General features: G+C 38.0%; 3 protein-coding genes across 5 annotated transcripts; 2 read left to right on the top strand and 1 right to left on the bottom strand.

Moving 5' to 3' along the window:
* Positions 1–2094: 2094 nt before the first annotated feature.
* On the bottom strand, positions 2095–9200 carry LOC103439844 (mitochondrial carrier protein MTM1-like). 2 transcript variants are annotated; one of them, XM_070824998.1, is made up of 13 exons: positions 9078–9200; positions 8840–8999; positions 5682–5830; positions 5280–5544; positions 4831–4920; positions 4310–4438; positions 4013–4072; positions 3750–3920; positions 3479–3581; positions 3053–3144; positions 2825–2974; positions 2589–2647; positions 2095–2508 (listed from the first exon to the last, which is right to left on the bottom strand). In XM_070824998.1, exons 4-13 carry the CDS (start codon positions 5523–5525, stop codon positions 2376–2378), a joined length of 1233 nt encoding a protein of 410 aa, XP_070681099.1. In that variant the 5' UTR covers positions 5526–5544; positions 5682–5830; positions 8840–8999; positions 9078–9200; the 3' UTR covers positions 2095–2375. The 2 variants fall into 2 exon arrangements, with proteins under 2 accessions (XP_070681099.1, XP_008376688.1); XM_008378466.4 differs by lacking the exons at positions 8840–8999; positions 9078–9200 and adding an exon at positions 7732–8472.
* A 2566-nt stretch (positions 9201–11766) lies between these two features.
* On the top strand, positions 11767–13825 carry LOC103440144 (low affinity inorganic phosphate transporter 4-like). The gene is made up of 2 exons (XM_008378810.3): positions 11767–12744; positions 12961–13825. Exons 1-2 carry the CDS (start codon positions 11847–11849, stop codon positions 13653–13655), a joined length of 1593 nt encoding a protein of 530 aa, XP_008377032.1. The 5' UTR covers positions 11767–11846; the 3' UTR covers positions 13656–13825.
* Positions 13826–16510: 2685 nt separating this feature from the next.
* Positions 16511–18887, top strand: LOC103439843 (plastid division protein PDV1). 2 transcript variants are annotated; one of them, XM_008378465.4, is made up of 2 exons: positions 16511–17004; positions 18027–18887. In XM_008378465.4, the coding sequence occupies exons 1-2, from the start codon at positions 16684–16686 to the stop codon at positions 18525–18527; spliced, it is 822 nt and encodes a 273-aa protein (XP_008376687.1). In that variant the 5' UTR covers positions 16511–16683; the 3' UTR covers positions 18528–18887. The 2 variants fall into 2 exon arrangements, with proteins under 2 accessions (XP_008376687.1, XP_017188998.1); XM_017333509.3 differs by having other exon boundaries at positions 16562–17004; positions 18036–18887.
* Positions 18888–23553: the final 4666 nt, after the last annotated feature.

The raw sequence follows: 23553 nt of genomic DNA, 5'->3' as shown, positions 1-23553 counted from the left end.
ATCTAAAAGCCTTTTTGGAACTTTCAAATAACCAAAAACGCTCTGATAATGTTCAACATAAATTACTAAGGACATGCCTTGGGTGTGATTTTAAAAAGTTAATAGCACCTTTAGTTATCGAAAGTGCTTTTAACAATGTTCGACGTAAAACGTTAAAAGTATTTTTAAATCAGTAAGCTCTCATATGGTTTCGGGGCTAACATATAGAAAGCAATTGCTATGTACTTCGTTTAGGATTACCTTTTTATTAAAACTTTGGATCTGTTTTTAATAAAAGCGTAAATGCTTATGAGCATAAATACTTTTTAAATAAACATTTTCAAACGTTACATCTTTAATTCTATGAGTATTCTCTGGTGTTGTTTAGGTAAGCACTTATAACTAATGAATTTTATTGTTAATTACTTTATTTTTGTATTGTGCAATTTGCAGGGACAACAATAGACCAAGGGATAGCATACGCTCTAATGCTGCTGGCATTAGTGCTCACATATCTCATCCACTAAATTGTACCGTCCGATGATCGATGATGATAGAGATGGAGGGAAACGGACGGTGCAAGATCAAGCAAGGATAATGTAAAATCAATTTGCAAATTGGACAAGAGTACATTTATTTGAGGACTTTGTTGAATATTCTTCCATGTATATTGGTTCTCCAACGTTAAATTTCATTAATTAGTATATTAATTTGTAAATTTCTTGTTTTTCTTCGGTTTAATATGACCAAAAGAAAATACTGGATGTAGCCATATTGGTTAAAACGAATGTGCTCTCCACATACACCTAAATGACAAATCTTTCTTCCAGCACTTGGTGTTTAAAGTAAAAAATCGGTTTTTTTTTATTAACACCCCACATAATGTTGAATGCATCCCACATTAAAATTTAATATTAAGTGGCTTATGTAACCTACTATGCAATGACAATTTCGACCTTTTGAGGTTTAAAGAAAATAAGAAATTTCTAAATACACCACAAATTACTTTTAACCCATTATTTATCTTCTTCAACTATCAAAACCCTTCTCACCCTTGACTCCATTGTTGAATAAAATTCTAACTATTGAAACTATAAACACGTTGATTGAGAAAAAAAATTAACTAATGGAACACGATATCAATATTTCGGAAGCTTCACATAAGGTAAAATTTCATATTTGTCATTGTTTTAATTATTCAACGACATCGGTAATTATTTAAGCCTACTTTTGCTTTCCATACTACCCAATTTCATAGGAGGCCAACCCAACAATGCCTTTTTCATTCTTATTCATCCTTTAGGGTTTACTTTGCTCTGTTAGGTTTGGCAGAAATCCTTTTTTGTTAGCAAAATGCTTAAGAGACAGGGAAAAGGAGATTGGCAGTGATGACTCAATTAATGAAACTAAAGTTCAATAGACCGGATTGTAGAATTCTCTTTTTAAAAGAATGTTAGGGTTTTAATCCTAAGTCAATTTAATTTATAAAAATTGAAAATGAGTATTATAAGATTTGAAGAATTTGAGATGTATAGAAAATGTGGGGTGTATGTGGAAAATATTAGGTGTATGAGAATGTGGAGTGTAAAGGTATTATGAGAAAGTATATAGGGTGTATTAAAATAATTTTTAATTGAAAAAACAAATGTGTAGTGTATTAAGTATGTGAGATATAATAAATAATATGTAGGATGTTAATAAAATAAGCCTAAAAAATCGCTTATAGAAAAGTAACGAAAAAGAAAAGGTGTTACCTCAATTTGACTTTTTAATAAAATTGTCAACGTATTTCTAACAAAATCACTTGTGAGAAACGAGTTTTCTACGTGCTCATTTGGAAGTGATTTTAAAATAATTGAAAGCTCATTTGGTTAAAGTGTGTATGAGTTTCAAAAGCACTTTTAAGTGCTTCCTTCAAGAAGCACGGATTATGTGTTTCTTTCAGAAAGCACTTAAAATATTTTTTCATAATTCACTTACATCTTCACTAAGAATTGATTCCAAAAACACTCATGAAAAACGCTTTCAGTCATTTTAAATCACTTCCTACCAAGCCCTACAACAATCCCGAACCAGTTCAATATCTTATATGCAAACTAGGGATCAAGAGCGAAATTTAGAGAAACGGCATAACTTAATTAACTGAGATGAACTCTCAGAAAAAATTTGGACAAATAAGCCAAGGGCAGAACCTAAACGATAAAATGTCTGCTCAAAACTGAGTAAAAAGTAAACATCCAAAACTAGAGGAAAAATCTATTGTATCTGCAAAACTTGTAGCTAATCTTCCGTATCGAAATCGTTTCCTCATCCTTTGCAAAGTTTCGGGACGCCGCATCAAAGGAGACACAATCGAAGGATCACAAAAAAGGAGAAAAAATGGATCTGCCCCACTATCATGAAGCTGCATACCGCTGATGGAGAACATACTTCACAACTTCGTAGAAGGAAACCACGATCCCAACAGAGGGGCCAGCGCGGGCAACGCGAGGGCCAACTCCTGTGAACAATCCCTTCAAACCTCCACCCCTGTACCAGAATAAATGTAAGTGTAATTCCTAGGAGAGATCGAAATGAATAATCGGAAAATTTATAGATTAGAGGGATACCTCCAAATCTCCATTAGTGTTTGCCGTGTTGTCATTTTCATTGCCCTGACTGGATCATTCTGATTTTTTATTCCAAAACAGATATAGATTAAGAGCAGGGTAAATATATAAAAAAGAAAGTATAAAAAATTTCCCCAGAAATGCAGTTTCAGTAGAATTGTTTATAAGCATCACATGTTCATCAAAAGAAGTTCCTGCTTATCAAGAGATCCATTCAGAACAGAGAAGCAAACTACCTCTATCTGCCTTCGGGTTTTTGCAACATCCAACGGACATGTAGCTGCAGCAGCAAGGCTTCCTGCAACAAAAGCAGCGGAAAAATTTGCCCCAAGAATATTGAGTGCGCTGGCTTCATCACCCACCAGACCAAGAAGTTTTCTCCTGAGCTGTTCAGACAGAAATAAGATTTTGTTAAAGCAAGTAAAGATACAAAAGAATAAGCCATCGGAAGAATGAATCCTTACTGGCTCAAGGGTTGCCCAACAGATTCCTGAGAAGGGAACATCACGAGCAAGCTGTGCTCCCATACCAGTCCACAGGATGCGAAAACCTTGCACTGATAAAAGAGAGACTATATCAAAAGCATCAACTATAAAAAAATAATAAGTGAAGCCAAAGCAGCAAACGTCAAAAAAAAAAAAACATAAGAAGTGATGTCTCATCGTCACTTATTTCACTTCAGGTCTTAATTTGTGTTCATGGACAAGTTAATGCAGGAGTGATTCCATTTAAACTAAAAAATTTGCTCCGTAATTCCCCCAAGTTATTTCATAAAATTTTAACCTCTACAAATTGAAGGGGGAAAAATCTTCTCTGCCAAATTTCTGAAAGTTCGAAAAAGAGAAGGATGAAAAAATGGATCTGAGGAATGCAGGAAAAAATGGTCTTACAGTTGCTCTGCACATGACTTGTCGTCTTGACATGAGAGACGACACCAAATAAAGTCTTCAAAACACCAGGAGGCTTCCCGCCATTTTGTATCACTTTGAATGCCTAATAAAAAAATTTTGATAAATTAAAATAAATTAAGGTACAAGAAGCCTCCACAAGTCGGCTCTGAAAGCCAGACCAAACTTTGCCAAAACAAATCTGAGAAAACATCTATAACATGAAAGTAGAACAAGATTAAGCTTAATATGAAGTTCTAAACTTCCAAGTTACCTGCATGCGAGTTCTAGCAAGTTCAATAGGATAGCAAGTTGCACAAGCTAATGAGCGAGCCAAAGAGCCGGCAACTAGCGGGACATAAGCTGTCACGCTTGGTGCATTATGGGCAGTGAATTCCTCTAACCGGTTGCGAAACACATCATAGCATGGTAGATAAATTCCCACCTGATTAACAAAAAGGCAAGTCACATAAACGAAAGATTAATGGCATGCCCAAGAGGAAACCCAACTAAGACCTGATAACGTTAAAAACTTACTGTTGGAACAGCGAGGGCTAACCCTGCATTTGTGCCTCTCCATAACCTTGCAAATCCTTCCTGCAATTTCACTCTCCAAAGTCAAAATCACAGACAAGAACAGTAGAGAGATGAAGGTGACTACTTAGACAGGCATGGATAAGCACTATGCACACATATCATGATTTACAAACAGGAATTAACAAAGCAATATAATCACAAACAAATAAGCAGGTGCACATGTTTAACTACAGTTCTCTTTTCATGAACATTCGACATCACTAATACATCTAAAACAACGCCGCAAAACCCACCCACCTGTCTAATGATTTTGTAGAAGACATCCAATGTGCCTTTGTACTGAAAACAATCTGGAGGACATATTGAAACAGTGCCTTGAATTCCAGCTCGAGTGCATGTTGGTGAACACCTTAGATCCGCAAACATCTGAGCACACAAAAAATAAACTAACAAAAGTGAAAAAAGGAGAACAACATTATTTCTGCTAAATCAACAGAAAATAAAAGGGGGAAAAAAAGAGAAGAAAAATCCAAGAGGCTGCACTGAAACCGTCAAACAGAAATATTACATATCCCAGCCTCTCGGGTAATTTCAATAACCTAGGGAAAATACTAACATGTAACTCCTCATACTCACAATACCACATAACATTAAATATGTCAGCTAATTGAAAGATTATAAGGTTTCATGCCGAGACACCTATGCGACATATGTAAACCATTTCATTTCGGATTATAGTTACACCACCATAACAACAGAAGCAAACAGAATAAGGGTTACGAATCTAAATTTAGGACATAGAAGTAAGGCGTTCATACCATGCTTGGCCCGAAATATGCCATCCGACTAATGACATTACTTAGTGGATGCGAGTAAGGAACCCCAGCTGCCTGAGCTTGCAACCTCGTCTGCAACAGCATATAAAAACAACAACATTTGCTCAGTCCATGTTTCCAAATCACTAAAACAACCAAAATTTTGATCATAGTCTTTCGTAAAATTTTAAAACTTGGAGCTAACGGAAGACTTGGCGAGCCAACCCCACTTAGTGGGGTAAAGTTTTGATTGTTGTTGTTGTGTTTTTAAAACCCCATATACCAAAAATACCCAAAATTCAACATTTCAGTTCTTCCCCTGCTACTAAATTGTAATGAATCCTAAAATAAATAAATTTAAAATCAAATGCAATGAATGTCGGTTTCGTTTTACACGTTTTCTCACTTTCTCGGAAACCAAACAGACTACAAAAACAAATCAAAGGGCATACCTTTACAACATCAAGCGGATTAACAATAATCGCCGATAAAAACGCAGCCCCCGCCGCCGAGAAAGCTCGCTCGGCAACTCCCAATTGCCAGTCCGAGGTTCTGGGAAGCTGCGCGGCAGAGAACTCAGCCCCATCTCTAACCGTAGCGGTTGATTCCGGGCCCGACAAATCTACACCGTCAATCCCAACCGAGTGCGTTTGCTCCATGCTCATCCATGGATTCTGGGCTCGCTCCAACTCCACCATCTTATTCGCCGCGCCCTCTCTGATCAGTATTGACCCAACAAAATTGAATTATTTTTGTTTTTAAATGAGAAATAGGAAATAAGAGAGAGAGAGAGAGAGAGAGAGAGAGAGAGAGAGAGAGAGAGAAAGAGAGAGAGCAGTAAACAAAAGGCTCACCAGAAAGTAAGGCGCGCAAGAGGAGGGAGGGAGGCGAGGAGAGAGAGAGAGAGAGGGACAGAGGGAGAAGAAGCGTATCAGCGGCGTGGAGTTTGTAAAGGCCACATTTGGCAGCGTTTGTGAGAGCGACTAATTTTTGGCAGTAAAACCTACATGTGAATCGCACAACTTAATTTGGTATCGAATTCGTCATTGACGAGATTCGAACATAAGACATCTACTTCAAAGTGAGAATAGTACTGATTGGCTACTCACCGTCATTTAAATAAAAAAATTATTAATTAAAAAATCAAAATAATTAGGTTTTTTATATTAGCACCCCACATTAAAATTTAATATTAAATAATTTATTTACCCTACTATGCAATGACAATTTTGACCTTATTAGGTTAAAAAATATATATTCTAAATACACCTCAAATCACTTTTAACGTATTATTTATCTTCTTCAACTATCAAAATTCCTCCGTCCCTCTATTGTTGAACAAAACCCTAATCAATTAAACTACAAACATTTTGATTGAGAAAAAAAATATTTTTGATGAATGAAACACGAAATAGATGTTTTGGAAGTTTCACATGAGGTAAGACTTCATATTCTTTATTGTTTTAGTGATTTTGACGACATCGATAATTATTTAATCTTGCTTTTGCTACGTTATTCAAGTTTCTATGTTCGTATTCATCTTTTAGGGATCACAGGGATTACATGAAGAATTAAACACATAAAATTACCATCAAATATTAAAAACAGACGACATGAGTTTTAATTGTGGAATCGAAAACAACCCACATATGTTTTAAATCTCAAGCGGCATCTTTTGTCAAATTTTCAGTCGGCATTTTTTGTCCAAATTAAAAGCTTTATAAGATTTAAGAAATGTGGGTGTAAAGAAAATATGGGGTGGATATAGAAAATATTGAGAATGTGAGGTGTGAGGTTATTATGGGAAAGTATGTGGGATGTATTAAAATAATTTTTCATTGAAAAAGCAAGTGTATGGTGTATTAAGTATGTGAGATTTATTCAACAATTTGTGGAGTGTTAATATAACAAACCAATAATTACCAATACATATTGAAATAAAGAAAAAAAGTGCTCGCAACCTTCTCATTTTGACATTTTCACTGTTATTCATGGCATAATGAGAAGCCCTTCAAAATAGGGATGTGAACAGAAAGGGTATGAGATGGATTGTGGATGATGGTCAAGACGTTTGGTTTGGGGGCCGAGTTTGGGTTTTTCCTTATTCCTTATTGAATGATTTCATCTTGTTCCTGAGGATCAGATAAGTAATATGGATTGGAGCTTGAAGGTAAGTGATATTATTGAAGATAATTGTTGGAACCAAACTAAAGTAAACCAAGTTTTGAGCGTTGACACAGTTAAAAGGTTTGCAATGAGACCATTCCTAGTCACCCAACGACGGATAGATTAATGCGGGGAGCCTCTTCTAATGGAGAGTTTTCAATTAAAACTGTGATTTGGCTGCAAAAAAAGAGAGTAGACATCATATTTAGTGACACCCCATGACCATAATTTTATTAAACTAAATTTTGGTGGCTCTGTTGTGCAGGAGAAATTTGATGTAGGCTTTGTTATTAGGAATGAACATGGCAATATGATCGGTGCTGGAGCGTTTAATCTTGATGGGGCTACCATTAATGAAGTGGAGGCGAAGGCTCTCAAGGAGGGCCTAAAGTATGCAAAACGAAAGGGTTTTAAAAAATCATGGTGGAAGGTAACTCTAAACTTGTTATTCAGGCGGCCCAAGCCTTGTGCGAGATCCCCTTGAACCTCATTTCTATAGTTGAAGATAGGGTAAATTGTCAAAATAGTTCCTGAGATTCCAAATCGATTAAAGTGGTCCATGAGATTGTCCACCGTCCATTATTTTGGTCATTCCGTTAAAAACTCCGTTAAGTGTCCCAGAGCTCTTGGCCAGAAGTTTGGGTAATTTTCAAAGCTTCGTAACTCAATCGTTTCTTAATCAAATTCGACCCATAATATATCAAAATGAAGATAGGAAAGTGTAGAATAAGATTATACCTATTTCAAAACCCAATGGTTGCCAGAGATTGCCGGAAAATAACCTCAAAATTGACTAGTCCGAGTGAAAACTTGAAAACTCGCCGAAAACTAAGTAAACTTTAAACATTCATAACTTCTTCAATACTCAATGAAATCAAGTGATTCAAAAATGAAAACCATACTTCTCAACGAGACAAAGAGAATGGTACCTTCACAGCTAACTCACCGTGGTGTGCCCATATGCTAGTTCCAATAAGAAAAACACATGTGAAACAATTAACCAATTAGCCATAAGTACATGTATAGCCACCTTAAGGTCTCGTTTGGCAACTCGGACTGTACTAACTATTTCTGTTGGATAGGATAAATAATCACCGGATAGTACTGACTAAATTAATCGGGCGTTTGGTACAGTATCGGATTAATGACCGTATTATTTATTCAAACTATTTTCCAATAAACTAAGCTGCAAAAAGGGCCAAATTCTAGCCATTAAACTGAGCTGCTAAAAGGGCCAAATTCTAGCCATTAAACTGAGTTGCTAAAAGGGCCAAATTCTAGCAGCTAAGTATGTGCAATGTCTGTGGAGAAGTGGAAACCTTGGGAGGAGGTGGAGGAGCGGGCAGAGATCTTGGCCGGAGAGGGGTAGTAGCACAAAAAGCACAGGCTAAAATTAACTTAAAAAACAATAGTTGCAGATAAAGGAAGAACAAAAAGCACAAAACCTTAGGAGAAAGAGAGAGAAAGGAAACCTGGGCAATCTAAAACAAGTAGTATCCCACAAAAATTAAACCATAACAGCTAACTACGTGCAATGTCGGTGGAGAAGTGGAAATCTTGGGAGGAGGTGGAGGAGCGGGCGGAGATCTTGGCCGGAGAGGGGTAGTAGCACAAAAAGCACAGGCTAAAATTAACTTAAAAAACAATAGTTGCAGATAAAGGAAGAACAAAAAGCACAAAACCTTAGGAGAAAGAGAGAGAAAGGAAACATGGGCAATCTAAAACCAGTAGTATCCCACAAAAATTAAACCATAAGAATCACGACGAAGACAAAATTAAACCGTAAGAATAACGACGAACACCAAATTAATGAAAAGCTCCAGAGAATTAAGAAAAAAGGGCTTACGTTCATTGGCGTCTTCGGGAATTTCACCGTTCTCCATGGTTGACAATTTTCGGATAGACTTGGGTTTTTCTTTTTTCATGCAAGTGTAGAGGGAGAAGAGAGATATGAAAGAGTTGAATCGGGGAGGGGAAACGAAGAAGAAGAACAGAGGGAGGGAAACCTGGGAAGAAGAAAAAGAAGAAAAATGAGAAGATGAACTGGGATTCAACGATGAAGAAGAAGGCGTGAGAAAACTAACCTGGAGCAGAGAGTGGCTTCGTCTAGAGAGGAAAGAGCGCCCAACTAAATTGTACCGTGGTTTTGGAGAGGATAAGCAAGCGGGCGTTCATCGTATAAAATAGATGGGCCGGATTGTTTAATCCGGTGACTATTTAATACAAACGAACATCAAACACCGTACTCCGTATTATTAATACTATCCGGTGTCTTATATGGTGTGCCAAACAAGGCCTAAGTTCGCGGCCAGGGCTTGCTGTCCTTTCAAAATGTGTCTCTTCCGTGTCTTTTTTTTAATTTTTTTGACATGTGTCATGACTCATACCACTTAATCTCAACTTAATTCTGATAATTTTTAATAAGCTAGTGTTACGTGGTATAACACGTGTCAAAAAATGAAGAAGTCGACAGAAATGAGACACCATATTGGGAACAGCAAACCTGATGTCGTCAAGGGGCGAATCTGATCCACCTTGGAGCAAGGTGGGCTGACTTCAAGCTTAGAAATTATACATGAAAGAGCTGAGTGTTGTATTTTAAAAATCTGAGATGCCTTTAGAAGTTGTCCTCGACGAATTGCCTTTATGGATACTGGGCAGGGTGGCTGTTGTTGAAAATGAGTCTCACATTGATGGGATGAAGGATTTTGCATAGACTTTTAAGAGGTTGAGCTACTCCTCATATTGCCAATTGGTTTTATGGTGGAACCCCAACTTTCTTTATGGTATCAGGGCATGTTGTCTCATGTGTGAAGCCAAACTACCACACGGGCTCCAAGTCACCCCGTTGTGTTGTCCACGTCTTGAAAATTCGCCACACGTGAATGGGTGTGTTGAGAATGAGTCCTACATTGATGAGATGACAGACTTTGCATGGGCTTATAAGAGGTTGGCTACTCCTCATATTGCCAATTAGTTTTATGGTAAAACTGCAACTTTCTTCAGCTGTCAGCCTCATGTCTTTATATGTATTGCTATAGGTATCTTTATCTTTCAATAGGCTCACTCTGACATCTATTGGCATGTTCGCTCAAAAACTATTGATATCAGTTGACATGCTCGAAAGATGTTGACATATGTCGATAGATGTGCAATATGACTTAGGGCTGGTTTGGTATTGCTGTGCTTTGAAAAAAAGCTGTTGTGAGAATAAGCGGCTGTGCTGTGAGAATAAGCGGCTGTGAAATAAATCAGCAGAGTGTTTGGTAAACTTTTTTGTAAAAGTGCTTTTGGAAAAAAAAAAGCAGTCTAATAGTGGGTCTTTTCATTAAAGAAGCATTGTAGCTCCGTGTGCTTTGAAAAAAAGCCAGTTTTCCAAAGCTGCAAATAGCAGCTTTAGCTTTTTCTTTTGATTTCAGCTTATTCTCACAGCAGCTTCCAAAATAAGCCATTTTTTTTCAGTTTACCAAACACCTAAAACCCTCATAGCTTTTTTTCATGGGTGCTTTTTTTTTTAAACACCTCACTCCCAAACTAGGTCTTAGCAAATGGTCTTAGGCCTACCAATGTTAATGTTCGATAAAATGCCAATTTACATGCTATGTCCAAAAAAAATTATCCGCTGCGCATACTATTTTTATTGACAAACCCCCAATAATATTTCTTAAGATTACAGCCTCGTTTTTTACTCAAAGATATAGAGCATATTCGACCAAATTCACAAAGGACAATGATCATACAATACAAAATTGTCAAACCATATAATGTTCACAAAGAATGATAGTAACTACGCCGAAAGACAAAGACAGCGACAGATTTAGCATAATATCAAGATAGTTACCATCCACATTCCAGAGGACAATTACAAAATTAATAGCTAGCTACCTAGCAGCTTGCTTACAAAACCCAGAAAATTGATGGGTTAATTTGTCTGGGAAGTTGAAGATAATTTGATCTCCTTGGATGCCACAATATTCTTAAAGACGAGGTGCTAGTCTTGTGTGGGTTGGGGTTTACCGCCTAGACGGCTAGGCCAGGCCTAGGCGGACTAGGTGGACTAGGTGATTTAGATATATTATTATATATCGTACAAATAAGTATTTAATGCTTAAAGGATATATAATTACATTGAGATAGATAAATTGTAAAATATAAAAACATATAAATTATAAAGTATTAGAACATAATGTAAAATGAAAATTATTTATTGTCTATCTAAGTGAGAGTTGCGACTTAGTGGGTCGGGGCAAGTTAGGCGGTCTAGGCGGGTTGCTCTTTCTTAAATTTCAAACACCTAGAGATTACTCGGGGGTGGTGACCAGCAGCCTGGCAGCTAGGCGAGAATTTTTTGAACAGTGAGTAGGACACATCAATCATGTTTTATACTCTTGTTAATACGTGGAAGGATCCTAGTACGGATTAGTCTAATTGTGGCTATGATTGTTTTTTTTTTTTTTTTCTTCTTCAAATGATATATTTTGTTAGATTAGGTGTTAGATTAACCACCGGGGTTCAAACCCACGCCGTCATGCAATTGTTCATCTCCTTTCCACCACTGTGGCTATGATTGCTTGAAGATATCAAGTTTTGTCATTGATTAACCCATAATCTTAATTAGAATAAACCATTTTATTACAAAGTCACAAAGCATAAAGCATATATGTGGAATATCCTTGATACGTACCCTCTGTGATTTCTTGTAGTTCTCCTCAAAACCTAGGTATAAACGTCCGTCCTTGTAATAATTCGTACAAATGAGCGCCTATATATAAAATCATTACCACCCACGTCTACACCAGCAGAAAACACACAACAAACAGTCGAGTATAAGGCCCCAGTTTTGAATTACTAAAATGGCTTTAGCCGTGCTGCATGCACTGGACTCAGCCAGAACACAATGGTACCACGTAACGGCTATTGTCATAGCCGGAATGGGTTTCTTCACCGACGCTTACGACCTCTTTTGCATCTCCACCGTCTCCAAACTCCTTGGCCGCCTTTACTACTACAAGCCTGGCACCGGAAAGCCGGGGAAGCTCCCACAGGACGTCAACAACTTCGTGATAGGTGTTGCCTTAGTCGGAACCCTATCGGGTCAGCTCGTATTCGGGTGGCTCGGTGACAAACTAGGCCGAAAGAAGGTCTACGGGATAACCCTAATCATGATGGTTATTTGTGCCATTTGCTCCGGCCTATCATTTGGCTCCTCAGCGGGCTCTGTTATGACAACCTTGTGCTTCTTCAGGTTTTGGTTAGGGTTTGGTATCGGCGGCGATTACCCTCTCTCCGCCACGATCATGTCTGAATACGCCAACAAAATGACTCGTGGGATGTTTATAGCAGCGGTGTTTGCGATGCAGGGTGTCGGAATCATTTTTGCAGGGTTGGTGTCTATGACATTGTCGAAAATCTTCCTCGACCTGTATCCTGCACCGGCATTCAACGCCATCCCTGTGGATTATTCGAATGTAATGTCCACGCAGCCACAGGCGGACTATCTGTGGCGGATTGTGCTTATGCTTGGAGCTTTTCCCGCACTTGCCACTTTCTACTGGAGGATGAAAATGCCTGAAACAGGTCGGTACACCGCCTTGATTGAAGGCAACGCCAAGCAAGCAGCTGCTGACATGGGTAGGGTCTTGGATATCGAAATCCAAGATGAACAAGATAAGTTGGCCCAGTTCAAGGCTGCCAATGATTACTCATTATTCTCCGGAGAGTTCCTTAGGCGTCACGGAAAACACCTAATTGGTACGTACCCTTCATATATACTCGCTTTTTTACCTCGTAAAAACATCAACTATATACCAAATACTGTAAATAATTAGTAAAATGATACCACTTATCTCCAACAAGATATATTAATAAGATAAAACATTGGATTCGTATATTTTCGGGTTAAGAATTTACGTAGAATATTTCTCTAGCTAGATATCTTATCGGTCTGACGTTTGCTATATGCCTCAGGTACAACAACTACTTGGTTCTTGTTGGATATCGCCTTTTATAGCCAAAACTTAACACAAAAGGACATTTTCCCAGTGATGGGTCTCACTCAAAAGGACGTCGAGGTTAACGCGCTTCGAGAAATGTTCGAGACCTCTCGAGCAATGCTTGTAGTTGCGTTTTTCGGCACCTTCCCTGGTTACTGGTTCACCGTCTTCTTCATCGAGAAACTTGGCAGGTTCAAGATCCAACTTGTGGGATTCTTCATGATGTCTTTGTTCATGGGCATCATAGGCTACAAATATGACGACCTCAAGAACAACAAGTACATGTTTGCAACCTTATACGGCCTCACTTTTTTCTTTGCCAACTTTGGCCCCAACAGCACCACGTTTGTGCTTCCGGCTGAGCTGTTTCCGACTAGGATTAGATCCACGTGTCACGCATTGAGTGCGGCGGCGGGGAAGGCCGGGGCCATGGTGGGTGCATTTGGGGTGCAAAACTATACTTTAGATGGTAAAGTGAAGGAAATTCAGAAGGCTATGATATTCTTGGCTATCACAAACATGCTTGGGTTTTTCTTCACATTCTTGGTTACTGAGACCAAAGGCCGGTCCTTGGAGGAGATCTCCGGAGAGGATGGTAGCAGTGATCGCGACGCTGGAACACAGATGACTGGTACCAATACATCAGCGACAACAAAGACGACGTACTAGGTAGTTAATTAAGGAGTTTGATTAGCTAGCAAAGCGTTACTATTCAGAAAATAATATATATCAAATAAATGAGCTCGAGCAAAGTTGTGGTCATTTGCTCGGATATCCATGCCTTAGCAATACCAATAAGAGCTGCTATAAGTGTTCCGATCGAACTTTGAAGTCGAAGAAAACAAAATTTGATCGATGAGCGAGAAGAAAGAAAAACAAAAAAGTTTTTGAGTTTGGGTGAGGTTTGTATTCGTTTATTTTCTTTCTTTTATTTGAATTTTTCATGTAACATACAAGAAATGAAAATGAAGATGTGCGTATATGTTTACTGCCGTATATGAAGATAAAAGAGTCTAATTTTTTTTTAGATCTATATATGTACCTAAGAAAATAATATTAATAACCACAATTAAGCAAATTCACAACTTACAAAGTATTAATTGAACTCAAAATCTTCCGTTATTTTCCTTAGAGAGCTGTTGTCCGCACTTTTCTACTGGCCACTTGTCGTGGTATAAAATCATGTTCAATGATTGAAAAATTAAAATTATAAATAGAAGTTCTGATTTTATTGATTAGATAAATGTACAAGAGATTGGGATAAAGAAAATGAATTGGATCGAACCATAAATTATTTGTCACGTAAATTTTAATTGACAACCATATGAACAATTATATAAACGTAGTGTCAAATGCGTGGACAATATACGGATAGTAATTTTGTCGATATATTTGTTGGCATCCCTATTATATCAAACTAGTTACTCTGTTTTTGTCGAAAGGTAGATATCAAACTAGTAGGTCTAGCTCAAAATTTGTACTAATAAGAGTGAAGAAATTACTAGGGAGTTTTGGGTGCGTTTGTTTCACCTTCTTAGGAGGGAATGGTTTGGACTGGCTTAAGTAGAACTATAATATTGTGTTTGGTATGCCCTCGAACTAAAATAAGTGGGACTCGCCTCGACTACGAGGCCCTCCGGGGTTCGCTAAAGCAAGCTATCGAATCCCAAGCTCTCGCTGGGTATTAAGGGGGACTAGAAAATAAGCGGATGTTTGGCTTCCTGCTGCCCTGAGAAATTTGCAGGTTGGGTTGGATATTAAAATTGGGGAAAACGAAAAGTGGTTGAGTTTTTGGGACATATTTGACAGTTTGAGGGGGGAGGGGGAGAGAGAGGAGCGGAGGGGTAATTTGGAAAATGAGGAAAGATTGAAAATCAATGGAAAGATGAGTTTGAAAGTGTAGTATCCCACATCGCTCAAGGGAGTGATCCTTAAATGTATATTCATCGCCCTACCTAGCACGAGGCCTTTTGGGAGCTCATTGGCTTTGGGTTCCGTAGGAACTCCGAAGTTAAGCGAGAAGGAGGCCAGAGCACTTCCAAGATGGGTGACCCACTGGGAAGTTGCTCGTGAGTTCCCAAAAACAAAACCGTGAGAGCGTGGTTAGGGCCCAAAGCGGACAATATCATGTTACGGTGGTGGAGCGGGCCCAGGAAGTGATCCACCCCGGGCCGGGATGTGACAAATGGTATCAGAGCCAATCCTTAGCTGGAAGTGTGCCGACGAGGTTGTCAGGCCCCTAATGGGGGTGGATTGTAGCATCCCACATCGCCTAGGAGAGTGATCCTTAAATGTATATTCACCTCCCTACCTAGCACGAGGCCTTTTAGAAGCTCACTGGCTTCGGGTTCCGCAGGAACTTCGAAGTTAAGCGAGAATGAGGCCAGAGCACTTCCAAGATGGGTGACCCACTGGGAAGTTGCTCGCGAGTTCCCAAAAACAAAACCATGAGGGCATGGTTAGGGCCCAAAACGGACAATATCATGCTACGGTGGTGGAGCGGGCCCGGGATGTGACAGAAAGTTCGAAAAATCAATGTGATTTTTATTTGGCTTCTTCTAATTCATATGAGTGGTAATTCAATAGAAAGTTGAGTTCCCAATTGAAAAATTCCAAGGGTTTTCAACTGGGCTTTTGGGTTCCGTTGATTTATTGGAAATGTTTGTTTTTGAGGTGAGAGAGTGTAAAATTTGAGGATTCAAATCACGTTTTTGAGAGAATGTAAATTTTGGTTGCTAGGTGTAGTTGGATTCAGCAGAAAATTTTGATGTTGGGTTCAATTTCTTTGTATTAGAAAATTGAGAGTTTTAACGAAACACTTTCGGTACTGTTCACTTTTAACGAAAAACCACATTTTTACATTTCTTTGGTACTATTCACTACCTTTATTTGTCATTTTTCATTGAAACTAAAGTTTTTATTTTTGGACTTTTCGTTAGTTTTCTTTAGAAAATTTTGGAGAAAGTTTTGTTAACAAAAACCTTTTTTTTCCTTTTTGTCCTTATTTTGCGTCTTAGTCCGACTCTGCACCAAACGCTTCACTAAGTCAATTCAGCTTAGTCTAGTCTAAGCCAGTCCACCTTAGCCTATAAAGTTAGTCCAGCCTATAAAGTTAGTCCAGTCCGAGATAGTCTGGTACAACAAACGCACCCTTTATGTTTGTATTTCACACAACATAGTTTTGGGTTCGATTTCCAGCGCTAGTGGATTACACTATAGTGATCAAGGAGACTGAAATATTTCTACCAATTTTTTCAACCCCCGAAAAGGTCGACTGTCGTGGTGAAGCTACTAGTTGATTACTTAAAAAAAAATTACAACTTATACATGTAGCTGGAAGATAATTTTTATGTGTCGGAAACATGACCTATACACCAAATATCATATTACAAATAGTATGATACTTGAAATTCCAACTACTTGTATTACCAGGGTGTGTTCCTAAAAGATTTTTCAAAGTAACCAAAACACATAATAGATCATGTGTTACCATACAAATGGTAAAATATGTGTGATAAAAAATTAATAACTTAAAAATTAAACTTCACACCATTTATACAATAAGTGGTCGTGTTTCTGTGTGCCACGCCAGATAACAAACCCGAATCGCTTAAGGCGGACCACACCCTGAAAAATTGAATTGAACTGAAAACCCTAGAAATATAGTTTGGTTTCTTCTTCCCCCAAATTTCCCTCCATGAAATGGGACATGGAAGTCGAAGAAATCGAGGCAGTCCTCGAGAAGATTTGGGACCTCCACGATAAGCTCAGCGACGCCATCCACTCCATTTCCCGAGCTCACTTCCTCAACTCCGTCAAGTCCCTCAGAAGTTCCGGTGAGAAGAAGCCACAGCAGCAACCCAACGACGCCGCCGCCGATGAGAACCGGGCGGGCTACGTGTACTTGAAGGACTTCCGGGTCGAACACGACGATGACTCGGCGATTCGGGAGGCCAAGAGCCTCAATGCGATTCGCACCGCGCTCGAGAACCTCGAGGACCAGCTCGAGTTTTTCCATGTAAGTTCGTGGCTTTTTCTACGCCTTGTTTGGTTGCTGAGAAATTTGGTGGAAATTTGAAGATGAGTGATTAAATGCTTGATTGGGTCGGTTTGAGATGTATTCATTCGAAATTAATGTATAAATGCTTGGATAATGTAAATAATAGTTCTTTCGGACTCCAAATTTTCAAGATATTTATCGGTCCCGTGTAATTGTTAATTTCTGTTTGGTTGCTGAGAAAATGGAGAAACAAAAAGGAAAAATCATAGAGGAAAAATCAACGTATGATGTATGGTTTGTGCTGTTGTAAAGGTCGTACCCAGTGCACAAGGCTCCCGCTTTAAGCAGGGTCTGGGAGAGGTGAATGTCGGCTAGCCTTACCCCCATTTATGGAGAGGCTGCTCCCAAGTCTCGAAATTATGTATGTAAATAGGCCAATGCTTACAGCTTATGAAATTATGTAAGCATTGGTCTGCTTGTGTTCCTTACAGCTTATGAAATTAACGCATAAATTCTGCAGCAAATAGGCCAATGCTTACAGCTTATGAAATTATGAAACTTGGTCTGCTTGTGTTCCTTCTTTTTATGAGTGACTTCAGAAAGGCAATTGAAGTTCCGAACATGATTAGCTGATGTTAGAAAGACATAGGATCGGGACTAGTTCCGTAGAGCAAAAGACGTTGTGATGAGTAAGGGATAAGAAACACAAAAGGTTGTGAAATTGCTGGCAATTGTGTAGGATGCGCATTACGCACTAGCACACAAGTCATAAGGTCAAGTGGTTGCAGGGTAAATTCTTGAATTCGATTGTGCTGAATGCATTTCATGTCCAGTTTTGAAATCCATGCGTTAAAGTTATATTGAGGCTTTGTTGTGTATTACGACAGTAGCATTGCATTCAAAGGGTGAAGTTCTCTGTGTTTCTGTTCATGCTGTGTCATTTTGTTTGTGAAACTAACTGTTTGGGTTTCAAATTTGTGAATTGCTATTGGGCGTATTCTCATCTCAGCTAATTTATGTCAGTTTGTTTTCTTCTAAAGACTGTGCAGGTGCAGCAGCGGGCTGAGAGAGATGCTGCGATTGCACGCTTGGAGCAGAGCCGTATTGTTCTAGCAATGAGATTGTCTGAGCACCATGGTAAGAAGTACCAAGTTATTGAGGAAGCTCTTGCCTTTGTTGGAGATGTCTGTGATGCAAGCCGTTTAGTTTCTCCTGAAAGTCTTTACGGTCCTCCGATCAGTCCTTCTGGTGAGAAGTTGGTGGCCTCTGAAGGGAAGAAGTCTAACATTTTGATCAAATTTCTCATTTCAAGTATCAATTTTGCTAAAAGAACGCTTAAATTGGAAAATACGGGTGGAATACTTGGAAATGCTGCATTGGTGGCCTTTAGCATGATTGCATTGGTGCATCTGAATCAAGTAGGTATTAAGGAGCATCCACAGAAGCTGGAAGATAAAAACCACATCAACAGAAATGCTAGAAAAACTTCACCGTCTATTGGTCGTTACAGCAACTTGGATGTTCTATTAGCCAGGGGCTAACTCTGAACTTCAAAAATTCTGAGGCAGGGAATCCAGTGGTAGGTCGCCGGACTCTTGTTATTGTCGGATTTCTTCCCACGGAAAGATTTGGAGAATTTGACAAGAAGTTTGGTAACTTGTAAGCCCGCAGGCGGTCCTCGCTCAAACTGTAGTGGTGACGACCCTAGCTGTTTACAGGTTGTCTGGCTTCTCTACTGTTATTATTTCAAATTGGTTGCGTATATCTCCAGATTACTGAAGTCCGTCTCTCTTTTTCTTGTCTGTTGGAAATTCAGTGTATATCCCAGTTATGGTGGTATGTCATTCAATGGTCTATTGCAAACAGTTTGGAGGGAATTGAAAAGCGATATGTTTTCTTAATCGGCAACCCATCTTTTACCTTCTAAGTTTGACGCTTTTTTTTTTTTTTTTTTCATTTTTTTCTTCTAACGTACCTTGAATTTATTAAATCTTAGAGAGAAAACGAGTCCTCTTCGTTGTTAAAATCAGCATCATCCCTGCCGCTTAGTACAACGGTCTTAATTTGTAAGCGAGAAATCTTAGATTTGTTTTTTACCAAAGAAGAATCTGAACAATATTAGTGCTAGTGCATTGTGAGGTTAAATCTACCCTCTACATCTTAGTGTAGATAATATTTTTTGTTAAAAAAAAATAAAATTTTGACATCAGCCGTATTCTTGATCACTTTGAGAAACTCTTGAAATTAACCTAATTAATTACTGTTACCGATTAGTATTACTATATATCGATATTTCTTTTCACTTGTGAGGTTTCATGTTACACTCACATGAATAACGAGAGCGTACAATATCTGTGAGTTTGGTACCTAGTTTGTTCAATGTGCTCCATTTACTATTTACGTCTCCTCAAAACATGGGCCTCGAATAGGTTTGGTGGTATAACGGGCCTACAGATTTCTAATACGGTTGAATGCATTCTCGATACTTTGGAGTCCGAGAGGCTGTTTGCATGGGCCCGCCCCTGTAAGACTTTGAAACGTCGTCGTCGGTGAGTCAACATAGCTCTTCTGTCTTCACTCTCAATTTTTAGGTCAAAACCCTAATTTGACCGCGGACTACTTTAGGTGGTATTTTTCTAGCCAATCCCGACCATGCCACAGCATCGTCACATGCAACTAGGAAAATCCAGAACCCATTCGTTGACGAACCCTAGCGGATTTTTAATAGGGAACTTTAACGTAAAGCTTTCAGTACTGTTCATTCTAACGAAAAATCACATTTTTATACTAAAAAGTCAATCATGGTACTATTCACTTTACCCTTTATTTTGTCATTATCGTTAAAATTCAAAGTTTTCAAAACATTTTCATTAGTTTTCCTTTTTTATTAATATGTATTCCGACTAATTTCGTTTTTCTTTTTTTTTTGGGGTACAAGGGAAGGCCTACAACAACAAAATACAAAAACAACTAAACAAATCTGGATCTGGCAACTCCCATAAATCTTCCTGAACTAAAGTACCAACACCATCGGAGGAGCCTCGGAAATATGACAGCCATACTCCAAAGAAGACGAGTTCTTGCTCATTTATTTGTGAATATTTCTCTTTCCCTATAAGTGTGTTGAATCTTGCATATGTCGTCATGCATTAAAGACTTACAAGAAGCCACCAAGTTAGAGAGGGTGCGAGGATCACAAGTGAACTCACCAAGCATATCCACTATGATTTTAGAATCAGACTCAATAATAAAAGGAAACGAATTGTGCAGAATGAATGTTTAAATTTAAAAAAAAAATTATTGTTGTAAGATAATGCCAAATTACAAAAAGGAATAATGTCGGAATATCAATTCTTTAGGCGTTTTTTATTTTGGTGTGCTTTTAATTTGTTTAGGTGGCAAAAAACGAAAAGTTAAATAGGGTTTGAAGAAGAAATTAGCCTCATAATTTGCAAGTGGTATGTGTAAACACTTTCTTGGACTTCCTATTGGATGACAGTGACATGACTCAAAAGTTACACGTTGAAAAGAGAGAAAATAAAAATAGAGAACGTCGACAAGGTGAAAACATCCCTTCATTTGTCCAACTTTTCTTGTTCGGCCGATCCTTTTGTGATCTTAAATTTGACAATAAAGATTTTGTGTCCCTTTTGCTAGAGAATGTCAACCAAACGAGGTACTAGGTCAACTCGAAAATGAAAAAGGAAATTTGATATTTATACGATAATTTCATAAAAAAAAGATGGTAATGTTTAATCGAAACCATCTTTCCTTTTCTTTTGGGTTTGTAAGCGGGGCACGAAACTCAAGCCACCGCCACATAAAAGGAGTAGAATTTTCTTCCTTCCTATTTATATCCTCCTCCCCTCCTCTCACATTTTATTTTTTGTCTTATTATTTCTATAAAAAAAATAATATAAGATATTAACGTTGTTTAATATCGTAACCGTTCAAGAATGAGAAGAAATGGACGAAAGATTAAGAGGGGGGAGACATAAAAAGATAAACTTTTTAACCCGTAGATCTGGAACAAATAGTCTTGACCAAGACACGCCTCTAAATTATTCGAAACAGTAACAGATATTTTAGGAGGGGATCCGCAAAGAAAGAACAACACAACTTTACAGCAAGACTGAGTTAAAATGGTCATCTGATGGTTTGAAATGCACGTAAATTATAAAATATAAAAGAAAAAAGATGTTTATCTTTTTGGAATGATTCAAAACACAATCTAATGGTTTAAGTTTTGTATGTTTTTTGTTTATAAAGTTTACCAGCTGTCAAGTGTCCACACAAATAAAGTAAGCTGAAGAGAGCAAATGTTTATTTTCTTTGTCTTTCTTCTTGATCTCAAATGCAGAAGTGTCCTCTTCACAAAGATACTGAGATACACACGTGAATGCAGGCTCGCACATGTTTATCACAGAAATAATTAATATTATATTATGCAAATGTATATACATTCAAATTATGAAGGCATGGAAACTGCTAATTTTCAGTTGGCCACACAAAAACATCACAGTTTTCCACTTGCATGGTATATATATGATATTGCAGCAAATTTTTATATACTTTTAGTTTTGAAAAGATTTGATATACTATTAGATCTCAAAACGACTATAATGTTCAAGCAATACAACGTGAAAAATAGGCAGTACTTCATTTTGAATTGAAGGAGACAGAAGACATAAAAGCAATTTACTTTGAATACTCATGAATATCTTCTCATGTGACCAATCTCACCATTATTCCCATAACGAATCGGAACACAACATTGCAAATGATTTTGAGAATAGATGGTTTGGACAAGTACTAAACAATATAAAGTCCACCTGATTGCTGTGTGACATTGCATATGAGATTTTGAAGTTGGAATGTTACGTTGATAATAAAAGAAGTATAACAGAAAAAAGACGTTGCTTTGGTTCCAAATTCAATGAGCAGCTTCTGTCCAAATCAAATCTTCTTCCATGGACCGACCATATGGTCCATGCCACCATTGCCAAAAAAGAAGAATGAAAAGGGTCATGTTTTCCCAAATTTTTTATTTAATTAAACAAAGAATTATCTTTATAATCCTACATATATATATATATGCGGAATAAATTTCGACACATTTCCTCCGTCCCGTAAGGCCATAACTCGATTAACCATCGTTGTCGGTTGGTGAAATTTGAGTGCTTTGCCCTAGTGGGGCCAAGGTGCTTGACGGTGACACGTGTCACGTGATAAGCAGTGATGACTCTTCTTGAAGCCTGCCACGCATACACACAAATTAGAGACAGTTGCAATTTGGGTGGCAGTCAGAGGCCCAGCTCCATATATATTTTCACGTTTTAACCATCCGTTTGTCTTTCTTGGTTCAGGGCCCTCCTGATGAATTTTGTAGACAAAAATTTGAAAATAAAATATGAATTATTGAAGAAAAAAGGGGTGTTCTTGGACGGTTGTCGTACATGAGAACGTGAGGGATCAGGGTCGACCATGATTCGTCAACCTTCAACTAAAAAAGTCATGATTTCCATTAATTTAGCATGATTTGGTGGAGCGTATGTTAATCACTTTCAAACGATCAAGTTTGAAGGTCCTGGTCCAACTCAACCATGCTAGTAATACAAGACCGGCTTTCTTCATGGGCTAGTTGTTTCCATTCGAAAGTCTCACGGATACGACAACGATATATTTTTGAGATACAGTAATGATATAATTTTGTGGTAAGTTTGATTTCTAAATGTAAGTAGATTTATGTTGTCTATCGTGAAAATATAATTTTATTTTAAATGCATTATCACTTAGTAACCGCATTTTTGCAGATATTTTATTGTTTATTAAACATGAACCTAGCAAATCAGGTGGAAATTCGGATAGGTCGGAGCTTCAACTGTTTGGATTGAAACTTTGATAGCAAACAAATGAATAAAAATTACGACTAAAGATGTAAAACATATCCCAATGCATGTATAGCATACGTAGCACATAAATGTAGCCCGAAAATGTTCAAATATTGATATATAGGATGGGCGAACCATGCTAAGTGGTGGCTGCTTCCTGCAGCTCTGAAGACTCATTAGCTGAGTGAGTGGGGGGACCGTGCTTGCTATCCAGTTGAAACGAAAGCAAATAAAGCAAATGTAGGTTTTGAATACAAATACAATGGGCTCCTCAGTTGTGCGTTGTCATTGTTCATTAACTTGGAAGACACTAAAACTTGAAGAAAAAAGGAACACAGTGTGAGTGAGAACCCACTTGCAAAACACAGCAGACCAGGCATCCCCATGCATATATGCAACTTGCAACTGGTGTCTCTCAGCCATAAAGCCTGCTACTCTTTCCCTCTCCCTCCTTTGCCTCACCACATTCCCCCTCCTCCTTTTCCAGTACTTAATTTGTAGAAATTAACTTCTTATTCAGTAAAGTTTTATGAGGATTTCATTTTGTATATTAACTGAATCAATTTTCTAACACCCTTTTCCTATAATGCATGTATATACAACTGTTGACGACTGAGAATTGTTGGTTGTTTTGAAATTAGATTGATATAAGTTTTGTTATGATCGGCAAATCATT

The sequence above is a fragment of the Malus domestica genome, chromosome 07 (genome assembly GCF_042453785.1).
Source record: "Malus domestica chromosome 07, GDT2T_hap1".
NCBI lineage: Eukaryota > Viridiplantae > Streptophyta > Magnoliopsida > Rosales > Rosaceae > Malus > Malus domestica.
This window is presented reverse-complemented; position numbering and strand designations above follow the sequence as displayed.